Source organism: Eubalaena glacialis, chromosome 17 (assembly GCF_028564815.1).
Source record: "Eubalaena glacialis isolate mEubGla1 chromosome 17, mEubGla1.1.hap2.+ XY, whole genome shotgun sequence".
In the NCBI taxonomy this organism is placed as follows: Eukaryota; Metazoa; Chordata; class Mammalia; order Artiodactyla; family Balaenidae; genus Eubalaena; species Eubalaena glacialis.
Window position 1 is genome coordinate 25,416,850 of NC_083732.1, and position 26,519 is coordinate 25,443,368.

The following is a 26,519-nucleotide window of genomic DNA, read 5'->3' on the forward strand; positions in this document are numbered from 1 at the left end:
GCTCAATCATGTAATATATCTGCAATAGTTTTGTTACCTGGGCAGAGTGGTCCCCTATTCCTGCCTGTCAAAAATCAGTTGGACCCTGTAATTCCATGCCTAGTTAATATTCAAAAGAAAAGGAACTCATGTTTCCACAAACAGCCTTATACAAGAATGTTTATAACAGCTTTATTTATAGAAGCCAAAAACTGGAAATAACTCACTTATCTTAAGAGAAGAAGGGATAAGTAAACTGTGATATATTCATGCAATGGAATACTACTCAGCAATAAAAAGGAACAAATTAATGTTGCATGCAACAATATGGATGAATTTCAAAACCATGATGCTGACTTTAAAAAGGCAAACAGAAAAGAACACATAATGTATGATCCGATTTATATGAAGTTTGAGAACAGGCAAAACTAGTCTACAGTGAGAGAAACTAAATCACTACTTGCTTTTGTTGGAGCTGGGACAGGGCAGGACATTGACTGGGAAGGAGTGTGAGAAAACATTCTGGGATTAGGTAAATGTACTATATCTTGATCAGGATGCGAATTATATGGGTGCATGCATTTGTCACAACTCTATCTTTAATATCTGTTCATTTCACTGTCTGTAAATTAACCCTCAGTTTTTAAATTGGCTGGAGTAGCGGCTGCCCTTTTTAGCTGAAGCTAGAACTCCTCATTGTAAAACATCTCCTTCTTCTAGTTTGCTTCACTTCTGACCCTCTAAACCCATTACTCTCCTGGTCCCTGAAGGCATTTGAGTTTGCTACCCCAATCAATATATTTACTTCCTTTTACTATGCTATTACTTCCTTTTACTATCATTTCAAATATTTAAAATACAACATAAGTTAGAACTTCACAGATAATTAAATGACATTATCCATTCTTTAGGTCTGACCAATATACACACTTTAATCTTTAATACAGTAATGACATGCATACAAATTGAAAATGTTTAAATAACACTGAAATTTAGATTAATCCCCAGTTTAGGCCTTTACTTATCTGATCTATTAAGACAAAAGCGAAAACAAACAAAGTGCAGTGTAGTCAGGCCTCGCCAATGGAAACAGCTGATTTCCAACATCAAATGATCAAATATCACTTCAATGAGGAAACAACTTTCTCAGACCTTCTCATAAATTCTGGTGCAGACCACGTCCTTCATCTTACATTCCTTAAAAAAAAGAGATTAATTGAATATCTAAAATTCAAACTAGGTGACAGCAAATTTGTAATAATAACAGACATTATAAGCAATCTCATAAGATTAAACTCAGAAAGAAATAAAATATCAGTATGTCAGTCTCCAGGAATTTGGAATCATGACCATTGAAACAGGGGAAACAGTTTTAAAGCTGATCTAAGTTACAGCAGAGGTGTATTTTTTAAGTGGCAAGTTTTCATGCATAATTGGCACAGATTTAAATCTACTAAAACAGTGGTTTTCAAAACTATCTGCACATCTGCATTATCTGGGGAACATTTAAAAATACTGATGGCTCCTCCTCCCCCAAGAGATGTGCATTCAGTTGATCTGTATTGGGGCCCCCATACTGGTATTTACTCCCCATGTAAATCTGCTGTGGAGCTAGTACTCCTCTGTACTAAAGAAAAGAATGTTCAAAGAACTACATAGATCTATCTATAGTCAATGTGTGTGTTGATTAGTAAGAACAGAACCTGAGACTTAAAAAAATTGTTAGAGGTCATCTCATATAACATTTGTCATCATTTTTATCTGCCAACTACAAAAGGTCTCCAATGGCCTCAGCTTGAGTTGTTGACATGTTTTAGTCCAAGTTACTATGGATTCTTGAAAACAAAATGCTTAGCTATCTACAAATATTCTACAATTGACTGGGGATGTGCTTTGCTTTTAAAACTTAGATTTGCTTTTCTCCTTGTTGTCTAAACTAATGAGGTTTACCCATACTTTTTTTTTTTTATCATTTTTAGGTGTTGTTATTTCTAAACTAACAAATGGGTTGTATCATTTCTAAATTCTTGAATCTGAACCTGAAGTACCTGTAGATGAGTCTTTATAGTTCAAAGATCACCCAAACATTAACTCTGACTTTATTCTTAGCCATTCTTATCCATTTGTATTGCAAAGAAAAGAGAATATTTTGAAAATAATATAACCATTTTCTCTATTTAAATGGTAATATTTACGTATTTAGAGTAAAATTACTCTTACCACTACCATTTTTCCATCCACCAACTTTCTCTTTATTGTTGTCTCTTTGCCATCCCATTTCTGTACTTGATTCAACGAGCCTCTTGCCAAAGTTACAACGCTCTGCAAAGATAGGTTTACATAATTGACTTGCTTGGACTTTGATTGATTAAAGAAGCAGTTCATTCAGTATTGAATCATTTCCATAACAGATGTTTTATGAAGCACATTCATTTTCAACAGAAGGGAGTGGTCTACCCTTTTGAATACTAGCAGGAGTAATCTTCTCTCTTAAAGTAGTAGATTGGACCAAATTTGAAGAGAAACAATTAAGTTTACCTTTGTTTTTCTATTGTCAGCTGTGGTTTCTTCAAATTCCTGGCCTAGCTTGAAGGAGATCTCTGTATCTTTAAAGGTACTTTCAGTTCTTATAGTTATAATATCCCCTTTTTTGCTGATGATCACTCTTGGTTTGGCCAAATTTCCCAGTTTTCTGGTGGCTAATCCCACACCTGAAAATCAAGATACTGTTAGAATTTTGTTGACCAAGAGAACCTCTACCTAAAGGGACTATGGGTGGCCATATTTTATGCTCAGCTGTGCCTCAGCTGTGTAGATGGCAGGTAATATCACTTACTGTTAAGGACCTTCTCCCATGTTTCATCACCTAATGGAAACACATGTCCACGGACTTGAATATTTTAAGTTTTGTTATTACAAAAGTAATGCCTGCAGATTTTAAAGTTAAAAGTGTTTAGCTTAAATAGTGCAAGTCATCTATTTTTACCACATCCAAAGCCATGCTCCATTAAAAACTACTAATTATAGTTTTGTATGGATCATTCCAGACATTTTAGCTTGTACACATAAATATTTTAGATATATTTTTTAAATGAGACTATGACTTATACATGCTATTCTATGATTTTTCCCTCAGTAATATATTATAGATATAGAAAAGAATTCCTCCTATATCCTTGATAGAAGCTCATTTCTGAAATTTTGTTGTAGCCCCTAAAATGATCTGTACCATTACAAATGATCATAGATAAATAAAATAATTTAAAAAAATTTTCTGCATTTGAAAACAAAACAAAATTAGACTCTTAAGTATTATTACTATATTACCCAAGATTATATAAATACATGGAAAAATAGAAATGTCAAATGAGAGAGATACACGAAGAAAAAACTAGTTATATATAAATATACATATATTTACATTTACATATACATAAAGAAGTGTGAAGAGTTAGAGCCAATAAAGGATTGTGAACTATACTCTTTCTTCTAATTCTGATTGATCTTTTTTTATTTGATATGATTTAGGACAATGCTTTTCAAACTAAACCTCTACAATAGAGACTAAGAATCTACATTTTACCAACACCCCCAGGTGTCCTTATGCACTCTAAAATTTGAAAATGACACAATTAAGGAGTCTTCCATCGAGACTTTCTTATATTGTATTTTGCTTCTTCCTCAGCTATAAAGTGAAGTCCATAAATTTAACCAATCTTATGGTATGGATCTATTCCCATAAGTTCCCATAGTTTTCCAGGCAACACAACATGATTTTGCTCATTTTATCTAAAAACAGAACCCTTCTTATATGCTTTCTGAACAGGTAAAATTACAAGTACTTTGATGAGCATAGCAATCTGAGGTCATTGGCTTCACTCTCTACTTATTTATACAGCTCTGGAAATTTCCAAAGACTCTTCACACCTTTGTGCTCATATCTATGGAAAATTCCCTAGAAATAGTAGCAAATAAAGTTGCTATACTAATGACTAGACTTTCCATCTCCATCCACTGTTCCAACTCCAGGAAAGCCTGATGTTAATGTAACTGAGTTTGAATTCACTGCCACAACACACTTCTTTTTCTCTCAGTAACTTCCCTAGACTGTGAATACCCTGTTTTATGAAGCATTCACTTTTTACAAACTCTCTATCTACATAGTTATGTAATAACAGACAACCTAGAGGTAGAGACAGAAAACTTCTGGTTTAGCTAAGCATCAAAATTTTAAATTGAGGTTTTCCATTAACTTTAGTATATTCAACTCTTTATTTCATGAGCACTTTAGTTGTTGTAAATCTAACTTTCAGGAAAGCCAGAAAATAGGTTGACTAAGCTTCTAAGGAAAGCCAGAAAATAGGTTGACTAAGCTTCTAAGATTCTAAGCTTCTAAGATTTCTTTCCTCCAGGTTTGGAACGAAAACCCTATTGATATGAAACTGCCTTTGAAATCAGTGGGCACTCTAATGCATTTAAGCAGCTCTTATCTGAGTTAAAATCTATTAAAATTGCCACAAATAAAATGCAAATAAATTATCTGATTGACACAACAGAAGATTAATCCCAGAAGAGGATCTTACTTCAACCTGTGCAAACTCCCAGACTCCTGGAAAAGGAGTTAGAAGGAAATAGTCATGCATCTTTCTCAAAAAGGATCCTCTCAATTAGAACAACAGAGAACATTTCTTACCCAGAGCTTTCATGTAATCATCAAAGTTCTCACTGGAGACAAGTTTCCAGGTGCCTAAGAATTTGTTGCTCATTGTGATGGATGAGAATTCAACACACTGGTAGGTGAGATTCAGGAGACTCAAATGAGATGCTGAAGCCTCAGAAGATTCTTTTCAAAGATGTCCACAGCATGTGACTCTCACAGAGACCCAATGGGGAAAAGCAGTGTCAGGACTGGGCAATGAATGGCTCTTCAATCATCCACTGGGACAAAAGAGAACCTCACATAATGTCTCCTTCAGTCTCCAAAAATGTTTATAAAAATCAATGACAGTACTATTTGAACCTTCAAAAAAATTTTTGGTTGCTCTTACATTTTTAAGAAGTGCTTAGGTCCTTAATGCTTTGGAAAAGAGTCCATCAGTTGAGTCCTATACCAAATTAAATTATATGAGCATGAATGAATGAATATGTGTGTGTGTGTGTGTGTGTGTGTGTGTATTTAGGCATCTTGTTCACTCTCAATCCTGAGTCTGCACAATTAAGAATTCTTATTGAAAGAGAATAAAGAGAGGAAAAATGTCCATGAGTATTGTGATAACTGCCTCAAATATGTTGTGGGAGAGAAATGCAAGGGAGCAGTGTGAGGAAGTATTCATAGGTAAGGGAGGCTTGGCATAGTTGGCATATCCAAGGCAGGCAGAGTAGGCAGACAATACGGTCAGTCTATTACAGCAGAACACAGAAATTGCTTTCATGGGTGAACAAAAAGTAGCACTATAACACGCTCTTTGACCACAGCAAAGATTCTCATCTTAAAAAAACCTTAGTTCCAAATTAAGCAGGTTCTTGGTTAATACAACAACATTGAGTTTAAGTCCTTTAAAATAAATCTACAATTTTAGAAAGGATTTTTTACAAAAATAATATTAATATATATTGAGAGCTCAATAGTCACTGTGCTAAGTGCTTAATATAGATTATTTCATTTGATTCTCTCAACAACTCCAAGAGTAAGGCATTATTATTATATCCATTTTACCAATGAGAATACTGGAGCTTGGGGAGGTTAGGTAACTTCTGTCCAAAACTTGAATAAGGTGAGGTAGGATTTGAACCTGGTATTTTTTCTCGGTGCATAGATGTTAGACCATTATCTTACACTGCTCCTGCTATAACATGTGTGCTGGAGGCCCTGGCCAAAGATCAGGCAATACTGACATCACCATGGATAGAGACACTCATTCTCTGCTCAAAAAGCAAGAGAAGTGAAAATCAAGAGATGAGGCATCCAGGTTATATGATACATCAAAGTCCCAGTCTTTGACCAAGGGGAGCAAATATGAAACCACTTTGAACATAAGTGTTACTCTTGGGAATACCAAGTTGATGCCATATCCTTTCTTAGCAGTTTTTCTACATTGACATTAATCCTGGCCTTGAGACAACAGATATTACCAGGTTTTATATATTTAGTACACAGTTTGGCACTCTTCACAATAATGAAAATAACCCATTATTGATTTACCCATAACAGGTAGAGTCACTGACCTCTAGGGCTCAGGTTACCAATGCCATAGCTGCACCATAACCATTGCAATTATGTGGTTAGGGTCCAAGTTGGGTAAAAAATATAGAATTATACACAGTGAATCCAAGTGTCATCTTAAATTACTTGTGCCTGTATAACTCAAGGTGGGAATGAAATAGTGAATAGAAAAACTCCTCAGTTAACTAGCTAACCCAATCCTAGACCCAGGAGAATGTCACTGGAGGGAGTACATTGTACTGGGATATAACATACAGCTATGAAAGAAAGGGCTTTTGATTAGTGGAATATGTTATTTTCCAAAACACTTAATAAAAATGAATAATGCTATGACTGTGTCTTCAAAAATTTAGGTATTCTGCCTAAACCTATGAAGGACTTTCAAACTTTCCCAATTGAGCTGAGCCCTTGTATCTGGAGGGGTTCATTCAGGAAAGCTGTGTGAATTTTCAGCAGACCTTGTTTTGCACATAAGAATAGCAGTGGAGCTTAAAATATAAACATTGAGCTATATATTGGTAAGGCTTATAACTTTGAAGCAATTTTAGACAAAGAAAAAATTTTATATTTTAGGATTGTCAACAATGTACCTGACTTCTGGAATTGGCCAATATGAAATTCTGAGGCCCATGTATGAGTCAAAGGCACAGATCAAAGCAATGAGAGAAGATACTGGTTTGAGACTTTTAAGTCACTCCTAGATAAGAAAGTCATCAATATCCTATTGAGAAAGGATTAATAATAAACATCAGAACCACATTATAATTAGACATATACATTTACACTTGAACTAAATGTTTGTAAAATGGACATTTTCTCTCTACAGTGTGAGTTCATCTTTCAGTGATTTATTGCCTATATAAATTCTCAAGATAGAATAAGCTACTAGAATGATACACTGAAAAGAAAATCCAGAAGTCCAAACAAAATGGATAAGTAAAGCTTGCTCTATATAAAATGTCCTTACATATTGTCATCAAGCTATATCCAATTGTATATTTGAAAAGTGATAATCATCTTGTAGCACAAGAACAAAGAATTCATGATCCTCCACTTAATACCAAAGATGTGACTCCATTCCTTCCATTCATTTAACTGCAAAAGCATTGAGAGCCTACTAAGGGCTAGGCACACTTCAAGGTGCTGGTTAAACATCATTGAACAAGATTCCATGCCCTCAAGGAACTTATATTCTATTCATGACTTGATAAAGACTTCAAGAAAGAAATTTTAATTCTAGTGAGTCTGAAATTATCTGTAAAATAGAAATGTTGTGATAATAATTGGTGCAGGAAAATTACATAATATAATACTAGAAAAAATAACCCAAAAATGATCATTTAAAAAAATTGAGAAAACAGAAATAAATCTTAGAATTTTCACTTCCTCATGATAGATGAGGAAAGTAAGCTAACTTCCCAACTGTGGCATCTAAAAAATGGACAAAATTATAAAAAAATTCTTCAAGAAATCAGAGAGATAAAAAAGGCAGAGAAAAATTAAGGGTCTAAGATTTGGGCAAAAAAGGAAAACCAGAGAAACAGGCCCAACAATTAAGGCTGCTGCCCTTATGGCAATCTATGAATTCTGCAAGAGGCAGATGAGAGGCAAAACCTGAGGGACATTTATGACATTGTTTCAGGTTTAGGGGAACAATGAGGGAGAGTCCTGGTTAATCATATTTTAGTTTGGGACTTTGAAAGGCTGCAATACAGGAGGAAAGATGAACTGGAAATAGGCCTGGCTAATACAAATTCAACTCTTAAAATTAGTTTACTGTGATCTGGGACAGCTAGTGAACTTGGTTACCAGTAAGAGAGAAACATAAACTCTCTGCATAAGAAGATAATGTCACTCTAGTTCTAAATTTATTTCTACAAATTTTCATACACATCACTAATCAAAAATAATTTTTAAAAAATTATAAATTCCTTAGAACACAATTTACCAAAAATGATACAAGATGAAGTAAAATTGTGAATACTCCCAAATCTATTAATATTTAATCTATAAATAAATTTTCTCCCACAGAGATACTCCAGACCTGTAGGCTTCACCCATGAATTCATACAAATATTTAAGGAAAAAGTAACACCAATCTTACACAAAATCTTCCGGAGAATAGAAAAGGAGCTACTAATTTCCTCCTTGCCTTTAGCAAGGTCCTTACACATACTGTTCACTTTTGCTGGAATGTCTAACCACTCCTATATGATTAATCCTTAACTTTCAGCTCAATCATGCTTTCCTACCTTTGTGGTGACAACCTTTAGATTCAACTCAATGATCTTTACTAAACTTTTCTAATATAACCTCATTTTATAATTACTGCAATCAGCAGATATAGAAGGAGAAATTGACAATAATACAGTAATAGTAGGGGACTTTAACACTCCACTTACATCAATGGACATATCATCCAAACAGAAAATCAATAAGGCAACAGTGGTCTTAAATGATACATTAGATCAGGTGGACTTAATAAATATCTACAGGACATCACATGCAAAAACAGCAAAATACACATTTTTTTTCAAGTGCACATGGAACGTTCTGTAGAATAGATCACATGCTAGGCCACAAGACAAGTCTCAATAAATTAAAGAGGACAAAAATTATACTAAGCATTTTTTTCTGACCACCATGGCATGAAACTAGAAATCAATTCCAGAGAGAAGAATGAGAAAAAACAAACACATGGAGACTAAACAACATGTTACTAAAAAAAATCCCCAATGAGTCAATGAAGAAATCAAAGACAAAATTAGAAAATACCTTGATGCAGAAATACAAACGATCATGAGAGATTACTACAAGCAACTCTATGCCAATAAAATGGGCAACCTGGAAGAAATGGATAAATTCTTAGAAATGCACAACCTGCCGAGACTGAACCAGGAAGAAATAGAAAATACGAACAGACCAATCACAAGCACTGAAATTGAAACTGTGATTAAAAATCTTCCAACAAACAAAAGCCCAGGACCAGACGGCTTCACAGGCGAATTCTATCAAACATTTAGTGAAGAGCTAACACCTATCCTTCTCAAACTCTTCCAAAATATTGCAGAGGGAGGAACACTCCCCAACTCATTCTACAAGGCCACCATCACCCTGATACCAAAACCAGACAAAGATGTCACAAAGAAAGAAAACTACAGGCCAATATCACTGATGAACATAGATGCAAAAATCCTCAACAAAATACTAGCAAACAGAATCCAACAGCACATTAAAAGGATCATACACCATGATCAAGTGGGGTTTATTCCAGGAATGCAAGGATTCTTCAATATACGCAAATCAATCAACGTGATACACCATATTAACAAATTGAAGGAGAAAAACTATATGATCATCTCAATAGATGCAGAGAAAGCTTTTGACAAAATTCAACACCCATTTATGATAAAAGCCCTGCAGAAAGTAGGCATAGAGGGAATTTTCCTCAACATAATAAAGGCCATATATGATAAACCCACAGCCAACATTGTCCTCAAAGGTGAAAAACTGAAACCATTTCCACTAAGATCAGGAACAAGACAAGGTTGCCCACTCTCACCACTATTATTCAACATAGCTTTGGAAGTGTTAGCCACAGCAATCAGACAAGAAAAAGAAATAAAAGGAATCCAAATCGGAAAAGAAGAAGTAAAGCTGTCACTGTTGGCAGATGACGGGATACTATACATAGAGAATCCTAAAGATGCTACCAGAAAACTACTAGAGCTAATCAATGAATTTGGTAAAGTAGCAGGATACAAAATTAATGCACAGAAATCTCTTGCATTCCTATACACTAATGATGAAAAATCTGAAAGTGAAATTAAGAAAACACTCCCGTTTACCATTGCAACAAAAAGAATAAAATACCTAGGAATAAACTTACCTAAGGAGACAAAAGACCTGTATGCAGAAAATTATAAGACACTGATGAAAGAAATTAAAGGTGATACAAATAGATGGAGAGATATACCATATTCTTGGATTGGAAGAATCAACATTGTGAAAATGACTCTACTACCCAAAGCAATCTACAGATTCAATGCAATCCCTATCAAACTACCACTGCCATTTTTCACAGAACTAGAACAAAAAATTTCACAATTTGTATGGAAACACAAAAGACCCCGAATAGCCAAAGCAATCTTGAGAATGAAAAATGGAGCTGGAGGAATCAGGCTCCCTGACTTCAGACTATACTACAAAGCTACAGTAATCAAGACAGTTTGGTACTGGCACAAAAACAGAAACATAGATCAATGGAACAGGATAGAAAGCCCAGAGATAAACCCATGCACCTATGGTCACCTTATCTTTGATAAAGGAGGCAAGCATATACAGGGGAGAAAAGACAGCCTCTTCAATAAGTGGTGGTGGGAAAACTGGACAGGTACATGTAAAAGTATGAAATTAGAACACTCCCTAACACCATACACAAAAATAAACTCAAAATGGATTAAAGACCTAAATGTAAGACCAGACACTATCAAACTCTTAGAGGAAAATATAGGCAGAACACTCTATGACATAAATCACAGCAAGATCCTTTTTGACCCAGCTCCTAGAGAAATGGAAATAAAAACAAAAATAAACAAATGGGACCTAATGAAACTTAAAAGCTTTTGCACAGCAAAGGAAACCATAAACAAGACCAAAAGACAACCCTCAGAATGGGAGAAAGTATTTGCAAATGAAGCAACTGACAAAGGATTAATCTCCAAGATTTACAAGCAGTTCATGCAGCTCAATAACAAAAAAACAAGCAACCCAATCCAAAAATGGGCAGAAGACCTAAATAGACATTTCTCCAAAGAAGATATACAGATTGCCAAGAAACACATGAAAGAATGCTCAACATTATTAATCATTACAGAAATGCAAATCAAAACTACAATGAGATATCATCTCACACCAGTCAGAATGGCCATCATCAAAAAATCTACAAACAATAAATGCTGGAGAGGGTGTGGAGAAAAGGGAACCCTCTTGCACTGTTGGTGGGAATGTAAATTGATACAGCCACTATGGAGAACAGTATGGAGGTTCCTTAAAAAAACTAAAAATAGAACTACCATATGACCCAGCAATTCTACTACTGGGCATATACCCTAAGAAAACCATAATTCAAAAAAAGTCATGTACCAAAATGTTCATTGCAGCTCTATTTACAATAGCCAGGACATGGAAGCAACCTAAGTGTCCATTGACAGATGAATGGATAAAGAAGATGTGGCACATATATACAATGGAATATTACTCAGCCATAAAAAGAAATGAAATGGAGTTATTTGTAGTGAGGTGGATGGAGTTAGAGTCTGTCATGCAGAGTGAAGTAAGTCAGAAAGAGAAAAACAAATACTGTATGCTAACACATATATATGGAATCTAAGGGAAAAAAAAAAAGGTCATGAAGAACCTAGTGACAAGACGGGAATAAAGACACAGACCTACTAGAGAATGGAATTGAGAATATGGGGAGGGGGAAGGGTAAGATGTGACAGGGTGAGAGAGTGGCATGGACATATATACACTACCAAACATAAAATAGATAGCTAGTGGGAAGCAACCGCATAGCACAGGAAGATCAGCTCTGTGCTTTGTGACCACCTAGAGGTGTGGGATAGGGAGGGCGGGAGGGAGGGAGAAGAAAGAGGGAAGAGATATGGGAACATATGTATATGTATAACTGATTCACTTTGTTATAGAGCAGAAACTAACACACAATTGTAAAGCAATTATACTCCAATAAAGATGTTAAAAAAGAAAAGAAAAGAAACGAAGACCCAACACAGCCATAAATAAATAAATAAATAAATAAAAATTAAAAAAAAAAAAAAAGAAAATATTTGAGACAGATGAAAATGGAAACACAACACTCCAAAATCTATGGGATGCAGCAAAAGCATTCTAAGAGGGAATTTTATAGTGATACAGGCTTTCCTCAAGAAACAAGAAAAATCTCAAATAAACAACCTAAACTCCACCAAAAGGAATTAGAAAAAAAGAATTAACAAAGCCCAAAGTCTGAAGAAGGAAGAAAATAATAAAGATCAGAGATGAAACAAATAAAATAGAGATCAAAAAACAATAGAAAAGATCAGTGAAACCAAGAACTGAGCTTTTGAAAAGATAAACAAAATTGATAAACTTTTAGCCAGGCTCACCAAAAAGAAGAAAGAGAACTCAAATAAAATAAGAAATGAAGGAGGAGGAATAACAACTGATATCACAGAGATACAAAAAAATCATAAGAGAATACTACAAACAGTTATATGTCAACAAATTGGACAATCTGGAAGAAATAGACAAATGTTAGAATCATAGAACCTGCCAAGACTGAATGAAGGCTTAATAGACAATTTGAACAGACCAATCACTAGTAGTGAAATTGAATATGTAATTAAAAAAAAAAAACTCCCAGAAAATAAAAGTCCAGGACCAGACATCTTCACAGGGAAATTCTACCAAACATATAAACAAGAATTAATACCTATCTTTCTCAAACTATTCCAAAAAACTGAAGAGGAGAGAACACTCCAAAATTCATTCTGCTAGGCAAAAAATATCCTGATACCAAAACCAGACAAAGACACTACAAAAAAATGAAAATTACAGGCCAATATCTTTGATGAATATATATGCAAAAATCCTCAACAAAATATTAGCAGACCGAATTAAATGATATATAAAAAGGATCATACAACATGATCACGTTGGATTTATTCCAGGGATGCAAGGATGGTTCAGTATTCACAAATCAATCAATGTGATACACCACATTAACAAAAGTAAGGATAAAAATCACAAGATCCTCTCAATAGATGGAGAAAAAACATTTGACAAAATACAACGTCCATTCTTGATAAAAACTCTCATCAAAGTGAGTACAGAGGGAACATATCTTAAGCCCACAGGTAATTTCATAATCAATGATGAAAAGCTGAAAGCCTTTCCTCTAAATTCAGAAATAAGACAAGGATGCCCATTCTTGCCATTTCTATTTAACATAGTATTGAAAGTCCAAACGGGACTTCCAAACAGGAAGGGAAGAAGTAAAACTGTACATAATAATATATATAGAAACCCTGAAATATACACCACAAAACTAGTAGAGCTAATAAATGAATTCAGCTAAGTTGCATGATACAAGACTAACACAAAGAAATCTGTTGCATTTCTATAAACTGATAATGAACTATCAGAAAGAGAAAGTTCAAAAATCCCATTTAAAACTGCATCAAAAAGAATAAAATACCTAGGAATAAACTTAACCAAGGAGCTGAAAGCTGTATACTCTGAAAACTATAAAACATTGGTGAAGGAAATTGAAGATGATACAAAGGAATGGAAAGGTATCACTTGCTCTTGAATGGAAGAAATAATATTGTTAAAATGGCCATACTACCTAAAGCAATCTATAGATTTAATGCAATCCCTATCAAAATGCCCATGAAATTTTTCACAGAACTAGAACAAACAATCCTAAATTTATATGGGACCACAAGGACCCTAAATTGTCAAAGCAATCTTAAGAAAAAAAGAACAAAGCTGAAGGTATCACCCTCCCAGACTTCAGGCTATACTACAAAGTTATGGAAATCAAAACAGCATAGTACTGGCACAAAAAGACACATAGATCAATGGAACAGAAGAGAGAGCCCAGAAACAAACCCACACACCTATAGTCAATTAATCTATGACAAAAGAGGCAAGAATATACAATGGAAAAAGACAGTCTCTTCAATAAGTGGTGCTGGGAAAACTGGATAGCTACATGTAAAATGGTGAGATTAGAACATTTCCTCACATATACAAAAATAAACTCAACAGGAATAAAGCCCTAAATGTAAGACCTGAAACCATAAGACTCCTAGAAGAGAACATAGGCAGAACACTCTCTGACATAAATTGTAGAAATATTTTTTTGGATCTGTCTCCTAAGACAAAAGAAATAAGAGCAAAAATAAACTAATGGGATCTAATTAAACTTAAAAGCTTTTGCACAGAAAAGGAAACCATCAACAACACAAAAAGGCAACATACAAAATTGGAGAAAATATTTGCTAATGATATGACTGACATGGGGTTAATACTAAAAATATATAAACAATTCATACAACTCAAAAAACAAACAACCCAATCAAAAAATGGGCAGAAGGCCTAAAACACATTTTTCCGAAGAAGTCATGCAGATGGCCACCAAGCACATGAAAATATTCTCAGCATTGTTAATTATTAGAGAAATGCAAATTAAAACAACAATGAGATATCACCTCACACCTGTCAGAATGACTTTTTGATAAAAGAACACAAATAACAAATAACAAATGTTGGAGAGGATATGGAGAAAAGGGAACCCTTGTACACTGTTGGTGAGAGTGTAAACTGGTGCAACCACTGTGGAAAACAGTATGGAGGTTCCTCAAAAAACTAAAAATAAAACTACCATATGATCCAGTAATTCAATTCCTGTAAATATATCTGGAAAAAAACAAAAAACACTAATTTAAAAAGATACATGCACCTCAAGGTTCATAGAAGCATTTTTTGCAATAACCAAGATATGGAAGCAACCCAAGTTTCCATCAACAGACAAATGGATAAAGAAGATATGGTATACATATACACAATGGAATATTACTCAGCCATAAAAAAAGAATTAGATTCTGCCATTTGAAGCAATGTAGATGGACCTAGAGAAAATTATGTTAAGTGAAATAAGTCAGACAGAAAAAAAAATACTGTATGATATCACTTATATGTAGAATCTAAAAAATAATAAAAATTAATGTATATAGCAAAACACAAACAGACTCACATATATAGAAAACAAACTAGTGGTTACAAATGGGGAAGGGGAATAGGGGAAGTGCATGTTAGGGGTATGGGATTAAGAGATACAAACTACTTTGTACAAAATAGATAAGCAACAAGGATATATTATTTAGCATAGGGAAGTATAGCCATTATCTTGTAATAACTTTTAATGGAGTATAATCTGTAAAAATACTGAATCATATGCTATATACCTGAAACTAATATAATGTTGTAAATCAACTATACTTCAATAAAAAAATAAATAACCACTCCCATTGGATAAATCCTTAACTTTCAGCTCATTCTACCTTTGGAGAGACATCCTTTAGATTTCAATTCAGCCATCTTTCCTATCCTTTTCTAGTATATCCTCATTTAACAGTTACTGCAATTAATTAATTAACATGTTAATTTGTATTGATTTTGGGCATTATTTCATTAATATGTATGTCATGTACTGAAGTCTTGATTCTATGTGCGTGGGGACAATATGTGATTTTATTCACATAATATTCCAAGTACTTAACACCATGCATATATACAGTAGGTAATCATTTGTTTACTGACTGAATGAATGAAGAAAATGTAAATTTTCTACTTATGAGGGACTTTCTTTACATTAAATCATATAACAAATGTGAAAGCATCTAAAATTCGTGCTTATAATCAATAATATGATTTTCCTAAACTTCCTCTCTCCTCCTGTCCCCTTCCTTCTCTTCCTTCCCTTTTTTATATGCTCTGGAGGCGTGGAAAGAGCAAGGCTGTGAGCTATACCTAAGTGTAAAACTTAGTTGTAGCGCCCATTCCTTCATTTAGTCATTGCTTTGGTCAGTGGTAAAAGCAGGTTTTTCTTTCCATATTCAGGATGACATGATCTTATCACAACACTAGGAAAGTGCATGTAAAATAATTCCAAGGTTCGTTGTACATATTCTCACCTGCATGCATACAGATAGTTGCTCAACATGAATTTATTGAACTGTAGTAGCACTGGAGATAACATGGTGAGTGAAACAGCAACAGTTCCTGCCCTCATGGGCCTTATACTCCACTAAGGGAGACACGTTAAACAGACATTTAGAGACATTTTAGAATATCCGATTCTTATTTTCTATCATTTACAGATGGAGGCAATGAATGACATTAATGAGCCAATGAACCGTTTCTATGTAGGACGATACCTTCTGTAATTTCTTAGACACCAGATGCCCTGAGACCAATGGTCTTATTTATCTTCAGAACTCAGCCACTAGGGCATCTCGGCCCCTCCAGACATATATTTGACAAAAGGTGACAATGGCAATTCAGGCTTGATAGCTTCCTCTTTCATGCTTCAAATAACTGTTTTTGTCTCGTCTTAAAACTGTTGAGATTAAAGTTGCTTTCTTAATGAAAACCATTTCTTGGAGCTTTCTCAGCCACCAGTGGGTATTTGATCTTTTAGTTACTATGGTGAGAGTTGCATTATGCTGCCCAAAGGAAGTTAATAGCTTTTCTTTTTTTGAATGGCAATAAATAGAGGGAAGAAGTAGTTCGTGATTCCTCCAAACAATGCAATTAGCTTTGTTTTTCCTAGACTTGAACATACACGACCTCTTTTCCAAAGACTATTCTAAGATTTCACATCATTATTCCTAACAGAACACCCGAGAACTGGTTACTCATTCACTGGGGAGGGAACCAGAGACAGAATTTCTGCATTTCCGTGTTTTCCTCTAGTCATTACAAGGTATGATGAGCTGGTCACAGTTTTTTCTACTCCATTTGCATTTCCTCTTGAGAGAAAGTGATATTAATAGCATTAAAATAGGTCGTACTTTTCAGGCATTAGCACAAAGAGCTGTAGGAAACACTTTTTAGGACCCGGCCATCTGCTCCATTATAGCCTATGGGAGAAAGGAATCCCTCAAAAATAATTCACTTGCAAAGCATAGTGAAAAGTGTATGAGTGTGTCTGTATGTAAGTGTGTAGCTTTATTTCATAAAGAACAAATATAAACTCACAAAAATTCAGATGATTTTTCTAATCGTGTGTTATCCAGGTTGCCAGCTTTATTTCCTACTTTATTTCCTTGATTGTTTTACAAAATTTTTCAATAATTGAGATGGTATAAAGGCTTTGATAGAAAATGTGGTTTACACATATATATGTGTATATATACACACACATGTGTAAACATATTTTTTAAAATTTATTTTTGGCTGCACTGGGTCTTTGTTGCTGCGTGCAGGCTTTCTCTAGTTGTGGCGAGCGGGGGCTACTCTTCGTTGCGGTGCACAGGCTTCTCATTGAGGTGGCTTCTCTTGTTGTGGAGCACGGGCTCTAGGCGTGTGGGTTTCAGTAGTTGTAGCATGTGGGTTCAGTAGTTGTGGCGCACAGGCTCAGTTGCTCCACAGCATGTGGGATCTTCCCAGACCAGGGCTCAAACCCGTGGCCCCTGCATTGGCAGGTGGATTCTTAACCACTGCGCCACCAGGGAAGCCCTAAACACATATTTTAGATTAAAGGTAGATCAGAGAATCAATTCATGTTTAAACTGTACTTTCATTTATTCATGCCAACCCATTCCTTCCTTCAAACAATTGAAAACTAATTTTGTAGTTAAATTCTAGCCTATAACATGCTCATGATGGGATACACAGTGCAAATGCAATCTCTTAAGTGGCACCTGACTCAGAGTAATGTTAGCTGCTGTCATGAACCCCAGGATTTCAGAGCCTTAACCCAGAAGTTTATTTCCTGCTCCCTGTCATGTCCACTGCAGGTGCTCCTGGTCTATGGGCAGCTTTTCTCCATGAGGCGACTCAGAGGCTTTGGATCCATTCATCTCATGCCTACGCCGCTCTTCAGGTTTCAGAGTCCAGTCCTCCTAGCAGGCAGGGGTTGGGGGAGATGAAAAAGGTTGCACTTGCCTCTTTACTCTCTTGACCCAGAAGTGGCACACTTCATATCCACTCACACTCCAATGCAGGAAGTAGTCACATGACCCCACGGAGACAGGGTGGGTACTGAGTAGTGCCTAGCTTGCAGACTCTTCTCAATACCAATGCTATACTATGGAAGGACAAACCCAGATTTCTAGTGGGCAATTAACTATCTCTGATGCATTCAAATCTTGGCACACTGAGTCCTGACATTATGTCTGAATATCTATCTTAACGTCTATCTTTTGAGAGAATGTTATAATAAACTTGGAATAAGTTCTGGTCTAGCTTTACCATCTACCAGATGGATGACATTTGGGTTGCAGTTTTATCACCTGTACAATATTGATTGTTCTGAGGATCAAAAAAAGAAAACTTTTGTGAAATTGTTTTGTAACTTATGTATTGACACCTGAACTCTTTTACAAAGTAAACAGGGATCCATTTTCCCCAAATCCCATTTCTAACTGATTAGCTGCTTCTAGACCCTGCCTACCTCTGCTGTGACACTCTTCAGATCCGACTTCTGCCCACTGTTTTAGTGCACACACCTTCAGTTCCGTGGTTCCTATTTTTTGCATTCTAGTTGCCTTATTATCTGGGAGGGGGATGTGGGGAAAATGAGAAGACGTGAGGGATTCCCTGTGCTGGTCCATTGCAGAATGTCTCATTTTCCCCCATCACAACCCTGTGAAGTAGATGGTTTCCATTTTGCAAAGGAAAAAACTAAAGTGGGTGAGCAGCTCATACAAGCTCACAAAGCTGTCAGTGGCAGAAGCAGGATTCAAGCCCTGCTCTGCCTGGTTCTCAAACCCCATTCATTTCACTTCCCTGCAATGTGTCTCTGGCGTAACAGGCACCTTCTCTTGTCATGGGGCTGGTGGTTGGATGGTCCCTCCCCACCCCGTCCCTCTTCAAAAATTACACAGGATCTAGATACCAAACTTCAAAGTGGACAGACTATATTTCCTGGTAAATATTTAAAATAGAAATCTTAAAACCCATAATTTGAGGATTCGGTTATGTCCCGATTTCTTCATCCTAAGTTTCCATCTATTTTCTGTTACTATCTTTGGAGTAGTCAGTTGTCTTTTCATGACTATCAAAGCATGTCCTTTTATGTTTATTGCACTTTTGTGCAAAAATATGAAAATTAAATACACTAAGTGTTCAAAACAAATTATTTTTGTCAGTGGTTGACTAATAGTATTGGGTAGCTAAAGAAGAAAGCTGGTGAGTTAGTCTTTGATAATATTATTCATCTTGATTTTAGTATGGTTGATCTTTGGATAATTAATACTCTCCTGTAAACTTCAGTGTGGATTTAAAATATAGTTTACTAGTAAGTTATTCAGTCTAAAAATATTCAAAAATAAATATATATTTTCCTTTGTGGTTTATAAAATCTTCTCTCACTTCCCCTACTTCAAACCCTTTTGGAAAGTGAATAAGTAATGGCTTTTTATTACATAATGAAAAGTGTCATTATTATCCTTTTTCTATAAATCCAGTACAACTTGACCAATACGACATGTGATTTACTTCTAGATAGATAATGACTATTTTTGAAGGAAAGTCAGATATACCAAGAGACTGATCATGTGAATGTCCTTAGTAAAGACTAATAATTCTCAGTATAAACTTTAATGAAATTTTTTCTTACAGAAATTTTGACACGATTTGACTGAGAATAAAAATAAAAGCAATAGGGTTTCAACATACCTCTGCTACTTGTAACATAAAAAGGCAGTTGTGAACTCCATCTCTAACTTATTGCTGTTTGCCATCACCTAATACAATATTGAACAAACAGTGGTCACTGAATAAGAACTTGCTGGATGAGTGACTTCCTCAGGAGTAGCATGTTTGTTTCTACCTACTAAAGACACCACAGCAGGATTTTATTTCTCATTTAGGCTGTGTGTACTTTGAGCTGTGACATTTATGAGAAGAGAAATGTCTTGAAAATTCAGAACTATATTATTCTTTTATAAATTTTGTCTCTGTAAAGACTAAGATTTAAATAAGTGCCTAGTGCTTTTTAGAAGAATACCCTCTTCCTAATGGTTGTGGAAAACATTTTGACCCTTGGTCTGAGTTGTTGCTTAAGTGCTGTCATCTGCAGCCCCATTGCAGAGACCGTCCTCTGATGAAGGAGACATTGGCCTCTGCTCCCCTTTGTGCACAGGACGCTACCTTGGGGGCTGAAATCCTCTTTGACTTCTGGCAAACAAGCACAGGTACATTTTGTACACACTTGAGTCCTTTAGGAAGAACAGAGACAAGTCATGGGGGGATGACTGTCATTGGCCAGATCTGGCAGTTGTGTGGCTACTACCAAGCCCATCAATTCAAGTGCACAGCTGTATCCTCAGAGGTCTTCAGGGTTTAACATGACAGCCTAGTTCCTTTCCTTGGACAAGAATTCAGCTATTGTCCCAACACTATGCTCAGTCCTTTTGTATATTACTCTTTAATTTTATCCTTACCGAGGCGACCATACCTCCCAGTTTGCCTAGGACAGTCCCAGTTTATGCTTGTTGCCCAGGTGTAATTATTGAACGTGCCCCTTTCCACTTTCACTTCTCACCCAGTTTAGATGACAAATTAGCACATATTTAACACTATCCTCAGGAGTTACATTTCACCAACTACTATCTGGTTTTAAGTTTAAGTTGCAACATGAGATTTACATAATTCTTCCTCTTTTTCCTTTTCCTCCTCCCACTGCTACAAATACCCTCAATTTTTAAATTTTACCTATATTACTCTGTTTTGCTCTAAGCCCTGAGAGTATTTCCTAGCAACAGTACTTGGTGAAATTATTGAGGGACTTTGTGTAGCTCTAACAATTATATTCCTACTAGGCATTTAGAAATTCTGGACTGGCATTTAATAAAATATCATTCTGCAAAGACTAAGTTGTACGAAATGGTGACCGATGCACTAGCCTGATTATTTTAAATAACTTTATGGAAAAGTAAGATAATGATTGTTTTAAATGTTCTATAATAATTCACGCACAGTGTATAATGTCCAGGCTCTATTTTGTAATCTCTCTCTCTCATCTATCTATCTATCTATCTATCTATCTATGTATCTATCTACATATCTATCTATCTCTATCTATCTATCTATCTATCTATCATCTATCTATCTATCTATCCATCTATCTATCCTATCTACTTTATGCATGGTTAGCCTTCTGCAAAAATAAAAAATAAAAAGCAACGTTGATTTTCAAAATCTGTGATGCCCAAAGTGGGTTCCAATGATTATAATGTATCCCCCTTTGAGGTCACATGAATTTCAATGAGCACCCTTTGACAGAAAGCATTAACCTAAATGGAATGGGTCCACTAGAGGAAAATCAGTGACTGCAGAGTTCAGGTGTACAAAGAATAAAGGGCACTTTGGTGATCTTACAATTACACCAGAGACAAGAATTTTCTTGTCTCACCAATTTATCAGATTGTCCCTAACCCTCAAGATTACACAGCTCCAAAACTGCACTTAATTTGGTTTTATTGGGCAAATTTATGTTGAGTAATTTTTTAAAAAATCAGTGGCCCTGAGACACATCTTCTTCAAGTCCCAGTTTCCTGTTAGTGAACAAGTTTTCACTGATGCATACAATTTCTTCATACCTTTTTTTAGATTCCAATGCTGACAATATTATTCACAATATAAAAGAGGGATCTATTAGAGTTGGTACATGACATGTTAAATTTGATCTGTCCCTCTTTCCCCAGACCCTCTATTTGAGATACAAGACAATTGAGTAATTTGAAAGGCATGCCTCAAATAGGAGCTTCTAAAATATTAAATTTAGGGAAAACGCACCACTACCACTTTTCCATCTACAATTTGTCCTTTGATTGTTGTCTCTGCCAAGCCTTTTTTGGAAATGAATCATTGAGCCACCATCTAATGTTATGATGCTCTATAAATGCAGAAAGGAATCAGTCAGAAATAGCAATTCACTACATTCTAATCTACACAAGACTAGACATCTACTTTTTAATTTCAGTTTTGAAATTCTTTTCTCCAAAATTCTTACAACAGTTCTTGTCCTAATTTAATACCATCAAACTAGGGAAGTCTCAAGAGATTATTCGAGTAATGCTCTTTCCTCCCAGGTAAGCAATACCTAAACTATTTGTGAATAATCGTTTTATATGCTCTTTTATACAATGACAGAGATCAGAGAAACAGTGGAAATAAGTTGAGTTTTTAGACCCTGAATCATTTGCAAAAGAATTGACTTTAGAAATGTGCAATATTAATTAACAAAACAAGCCCAAGCTGACTGCGTAATTAATCAAATTAGAATAAACCGTGCCTAACCACCTTCTAGATTTTTCCTGATTGTGGACCAGTAAGATTTAGTTCTTACCTTTACTTTCTGGTTATCTGATGTGGTTTCATCAAATTCTTCTCCTAGCTTGAAGAAGATCTCAATATTTTTGAAAGAACTTTCTGTTTTGATGTTAACCTTATCCCTGTCGGCGCTAATAGTGATTCTTGGCTTTGCCAACCCAGCAAGGTTCTGGACTGCAGCACTCACTCCTGTAGGAATGAGTGAGAAAAGAATTTAATGAGTAGAGAAAACAAAACACCTTCTTAAGAAGTTTAGGAAGAAGTGCTAACAATCATTTTGGAAAGCAATCTAAAAAGAATGCATCCTTTCCCCATTGAAGTTCTGGATAATACGCCATATTTTCTTCAATGCTCTCTGTGACAGCCGGATTGAGCCAAACCTCCCAATCAGAAGATATGTCTAGTAATTATACTTGACATTTTGAAAGCTAAATTCACTTTTTGAGACTCTTGTACTCCATCTAAAATATATATTTGTATGGTGCCTTTCGGTCATATGCTTGGGCTTTACCTCATGAAATATTGCAACAACAGTGCAGGGGATGTTATTATCCTCATTTTAGAGATGAGTACACCGAGTTCCAGAGAGGTAGAGAAGCTTGTTCTAGGTGATGTGTCTGGTAATTAGCAGAGCTGAAATTTAAGCACAGGTTTTCTAATTGTCCAAGAATTTTAGCACATTTTTCTTCTTAAAAAAAAAAAGAAATGCAATTTTCAAAGTATCTAATCTACTCTAAAAGAATATGACTTATAAAGTCCAAGCTTCTCTCTTATTTGCAGATAAATTTCAGATCTGGCTGAGTAAAGAGGAGGTAGGCAAATTGGACAATTTGGCTGAGAGCCTGGTCCTGTTGTTCAGGTTGGGGATTGTCCATTGTTTAACCTGACTCCTGCAATTGGTGGGCAGAAGGGCTGACACCCGACTCTTAGTATCGATATAGAACTCTATTTCACATTCATATTGTGGGTGGGCAGGATGCCTCTGACCACAGAGAAGCAGTGTTAGACATGGATCACAAAAGAGTGAGGAGTGAGGAGGTTAAAACCCGAGTTCCAACTTTGCCACTTGTTAGCTTGGCCACATTATTTCCCTTTTCTCTAAACTTCAGCTTTCTCAGTAGTAAAATGTGAGTAATTATAGTACTCACCTCATAGGTGTGTTGGAGATTAAATGATAGGACTTAGCATGGTATTGGCACATAGTATGTACTCAGTGGTTATTCTCTCTTGCACTCTGCTTGAGACCAGCTCCCAGTCAAAACATGGTTACTTTTGCCATCGGCCCCAAGTTTCTTAGATGCCCCCAAATTTATTTAATTATTTATTATTAAAAGAAAAAAATTAACTCAAAACAGGTGAGTCCATGAATCCATGAAGAGATAGGGAAACATGTTTTTTATTACTTTCTGAGAGAGTTTATACTAAAGAAAAAGGAACAAATATTACATTATGAGCATGTTGACTTATTATGTATTGATCATTTCAGCCAATTTTTTAAAAAAAAGTAAGATTAAAAATTTTTTTGACTTTATATGCAGTTTATTATAAGAGAGGTTTCTCTTAATTAAATGTTTAAAATTAATTAAATGTTAAATAATTACTATTCTTCTAGCATTAGTAAAGAATAGTTTAGTTATTATAGATCTGAGCCATTATAAATGATGTTTATTCAACTTGAGTAAGAACTAAAGTATGCATAGAGTTTACACTTCTGAGGAAATACCCAATGGTAAGAAATTCCATGAGTAAAAATGTTCTATTTCTCCAATAAAACATTTGAAACTCTTCCAAATAATGTTATTAAAAACCACCCACATCCATCAGAACTCTTAAAATTAACCAACTAGAAATTTTGTTTGTTGCTATTGCTCTTTTGAAGCTATAACTTAAAGCAAATCTTGAAACAAATTTACTTGATAAACTTAATCATAGATAGGTATTACTGTCTATAATGGGGAGCAGAGAAAAGTTATTTAATGAAATGACCAAGCTAAAAATAAACTCTATCATGGGGGTAAGATGAAGTATTTTCTAAAAGGATAAATTGTTTAAATATATAGATAATACCTAGAAGGAAGCATCTGTGAGCCTAGTATTCCAAAAAGAGATAATTATTACTGGTAATAAAAAAGTAAAAGTAGATACACAAACTTTGTTAACCTCATTTGAATATACCCTAGGATCACAATGAATGAGAGAATTGTTGGAAAATTCATTGTAAAGTGCAAACCCAACCATATCACAAAATGCATTGCCAGTTTCCAAATCTTGTAATGGTATTTCCCAGTTGTTTCATGTATTCATCAAAGTTTTCACTGGAGACCAGCTTCCAAGTTCCCAAGAAGGGCTCAGTCATGATGGAAAGCTTGCTGAGAAGAGGCGCTCACAACCAAAAGCCAAAGAAACTTAGGCAATCATGTGACTCTTCTGAAATGGCCAATGGGCAGCAGCAAGACAAAAGATTCTAGGCACCAGCATTGACTCATTTTATTTACCTCCAAATAAAGAAACAGAAAATTAACAGGCTAAGTTGAATTTAAGTCAATGATTATAGCTTCTAGCAAACAGATTTGTAACCTGAGTCACCTGATAAATATTACTTGTGGAATGAAGACAATTTTCAAATAGAGATCAGCATTTTGAACTATGAATGCTGAGTCAACTCTGAAGGAATATCCCCACAAATGTCTAATGAACACCTGACTGAAGTATTTTCCCACCTGGTACAAGGACATCCTTGGCTGGTCTACCTCAGCTGTTTTTATTTGGACAAGTCACAGTGCCAGAGTACCCTCTTCATTAAAATAATATCTGCCCCTCCCTTCCTTGCAGAGTTGATGAATTGATATTACTTAGTGTAACTGAAATGTCTACAGTTGGTTGGAATGAGATGTAGGATATTATTAATATTATCATTGTTGTTAATTAAGAGTAATAGCAGACTGGGAAGAAAAGTAACAATTATCATTGATGATGTTTTGTAATTTAAACCCTAAAAAGGAGGTAGAGCTATGCTTGGAAAATTCATCTTTTAGGCTTACAAAGAAATCCTGATATTAAAATATACCACTTGAAATTGTGAGGGGAAGTTTTAGGGAGAAATATGATATTTTGATATCTGCATTCTAAAAGAAAGACAAAGGCAGCAGATAATTTAAATATCTGTGCAATTACTTCTGAAATCATCTTCTGTAACCCAAGTAATGGAAGTGAACTTTGCAGGTAAGGCCTTTACTAGGAAGGATTGGATTGAGAGGCTATAGATTTATATCACAGCTTTGAACTCCAGTTGTTTTAAAGAAGGCTGGAATATTAGCGTGCCAGGCACCAGAAGAAGAATATTCATACTATTATCTGCCTGGGTCAAATATTCCTTCATGTCAAAGAAATCTTCATTCAAACCATCTCTTTGTTGAAAAAGCATTTTTTTAAAAAAAAAAAAGGTTGATGTTTTGGCACCACAAAGTTATATCTTAAGTGGGATAAAGAATTTCTTTTGATGAAAACATGTAAAGAAGATATTTATAATGCAATATCTTTAGAGGTGAAATAGTTATTAAAATATCTGGAGGGCAAAACAGGGGAAGCAAAAACCTTAGAGTCAGTTTCAGGAAACTGAGACCTGGGCTAAAAATAAGTGCCTTAGCAGTTGAAAGCGTACTCAGAGGTGATGCTCAAATAAAGAGCCAATGACTTAAGATCTTGCTTTACTGGTTCTAGATATGTATGTACTCTGCCTGAAAGATGGCAGGCATACAAATCTGGGCATGTTTGCCAGTGAGGTGGTGTGACAAAGGTCTCCCCTTAGTCTAACCATTTTTGTTCCAATTATTCTGCCTTTGATTGATTCAGAAATCAATCCTGTGGCCCATGAGACAAAAGAGAAAGTCAAATTTCTGGCTTTTATAAAATTCCCTCACCCTTCAAAGAGAGGTAGAGGGACAGTCCCCTCCTTGACAACTTTTGCTTTCTTGTATGACATTTAGAACTGCTGCATCCATTGTGTTACCAACTCAAAAATGAGGCCAAAACTGAGAATGGCAGAAGGAAAGGGGGGAAGAACTCAAGACACTTTGTTTCTGGAATCTTTCTTGAGAGAATTAATGAATTCCATTATTATTTAAATAATTTTATGTCTGAGTTTTTGTTCCTTGAAGCTTAAACCTTCATAATTGATATGCTTTTGTAA

The 26,519-nt window shown here is 35.3% G+C and overlaps 1 protein-coding gene and 1 pseudogene across 1 annotated transcript; both read right to left on the reverse strand.

Moving 5' to 3' along the window:
- Nucleotides 1–1,125: 1,125 nt before the first annotated feature.
- LOC133076791 (myelin P2 protein) lies at nt 1,126–4,745 on the reverse strand. The gene is made up of 4 exons (XM_061171355.1): nt 4,673–4,745; nt 2,518–2,690; nt 2,200–2,301; nt 1,126–1,176 (listed from the first exon to the last, which is right to left on the reverse strand). Exons 1-4 carry the CDS (start codon nt 4,743–4,745, stop codon nt 1,126–1,128), a joined length of 399 nt encoding a protein of 132 aa, XP_061027338.1.
- Nucleotides 4,746–21,591: 16,846 nt separating this feature from the next.
- Nucleotides 21,592–24,686, reverse strand: LOC133077152 (fatty acid-binding protein 9-like; annotated as a pseudogene).
- Between the last annotated feature and the right edge of the window lie 1,833 nt (nt 24,687–26,519).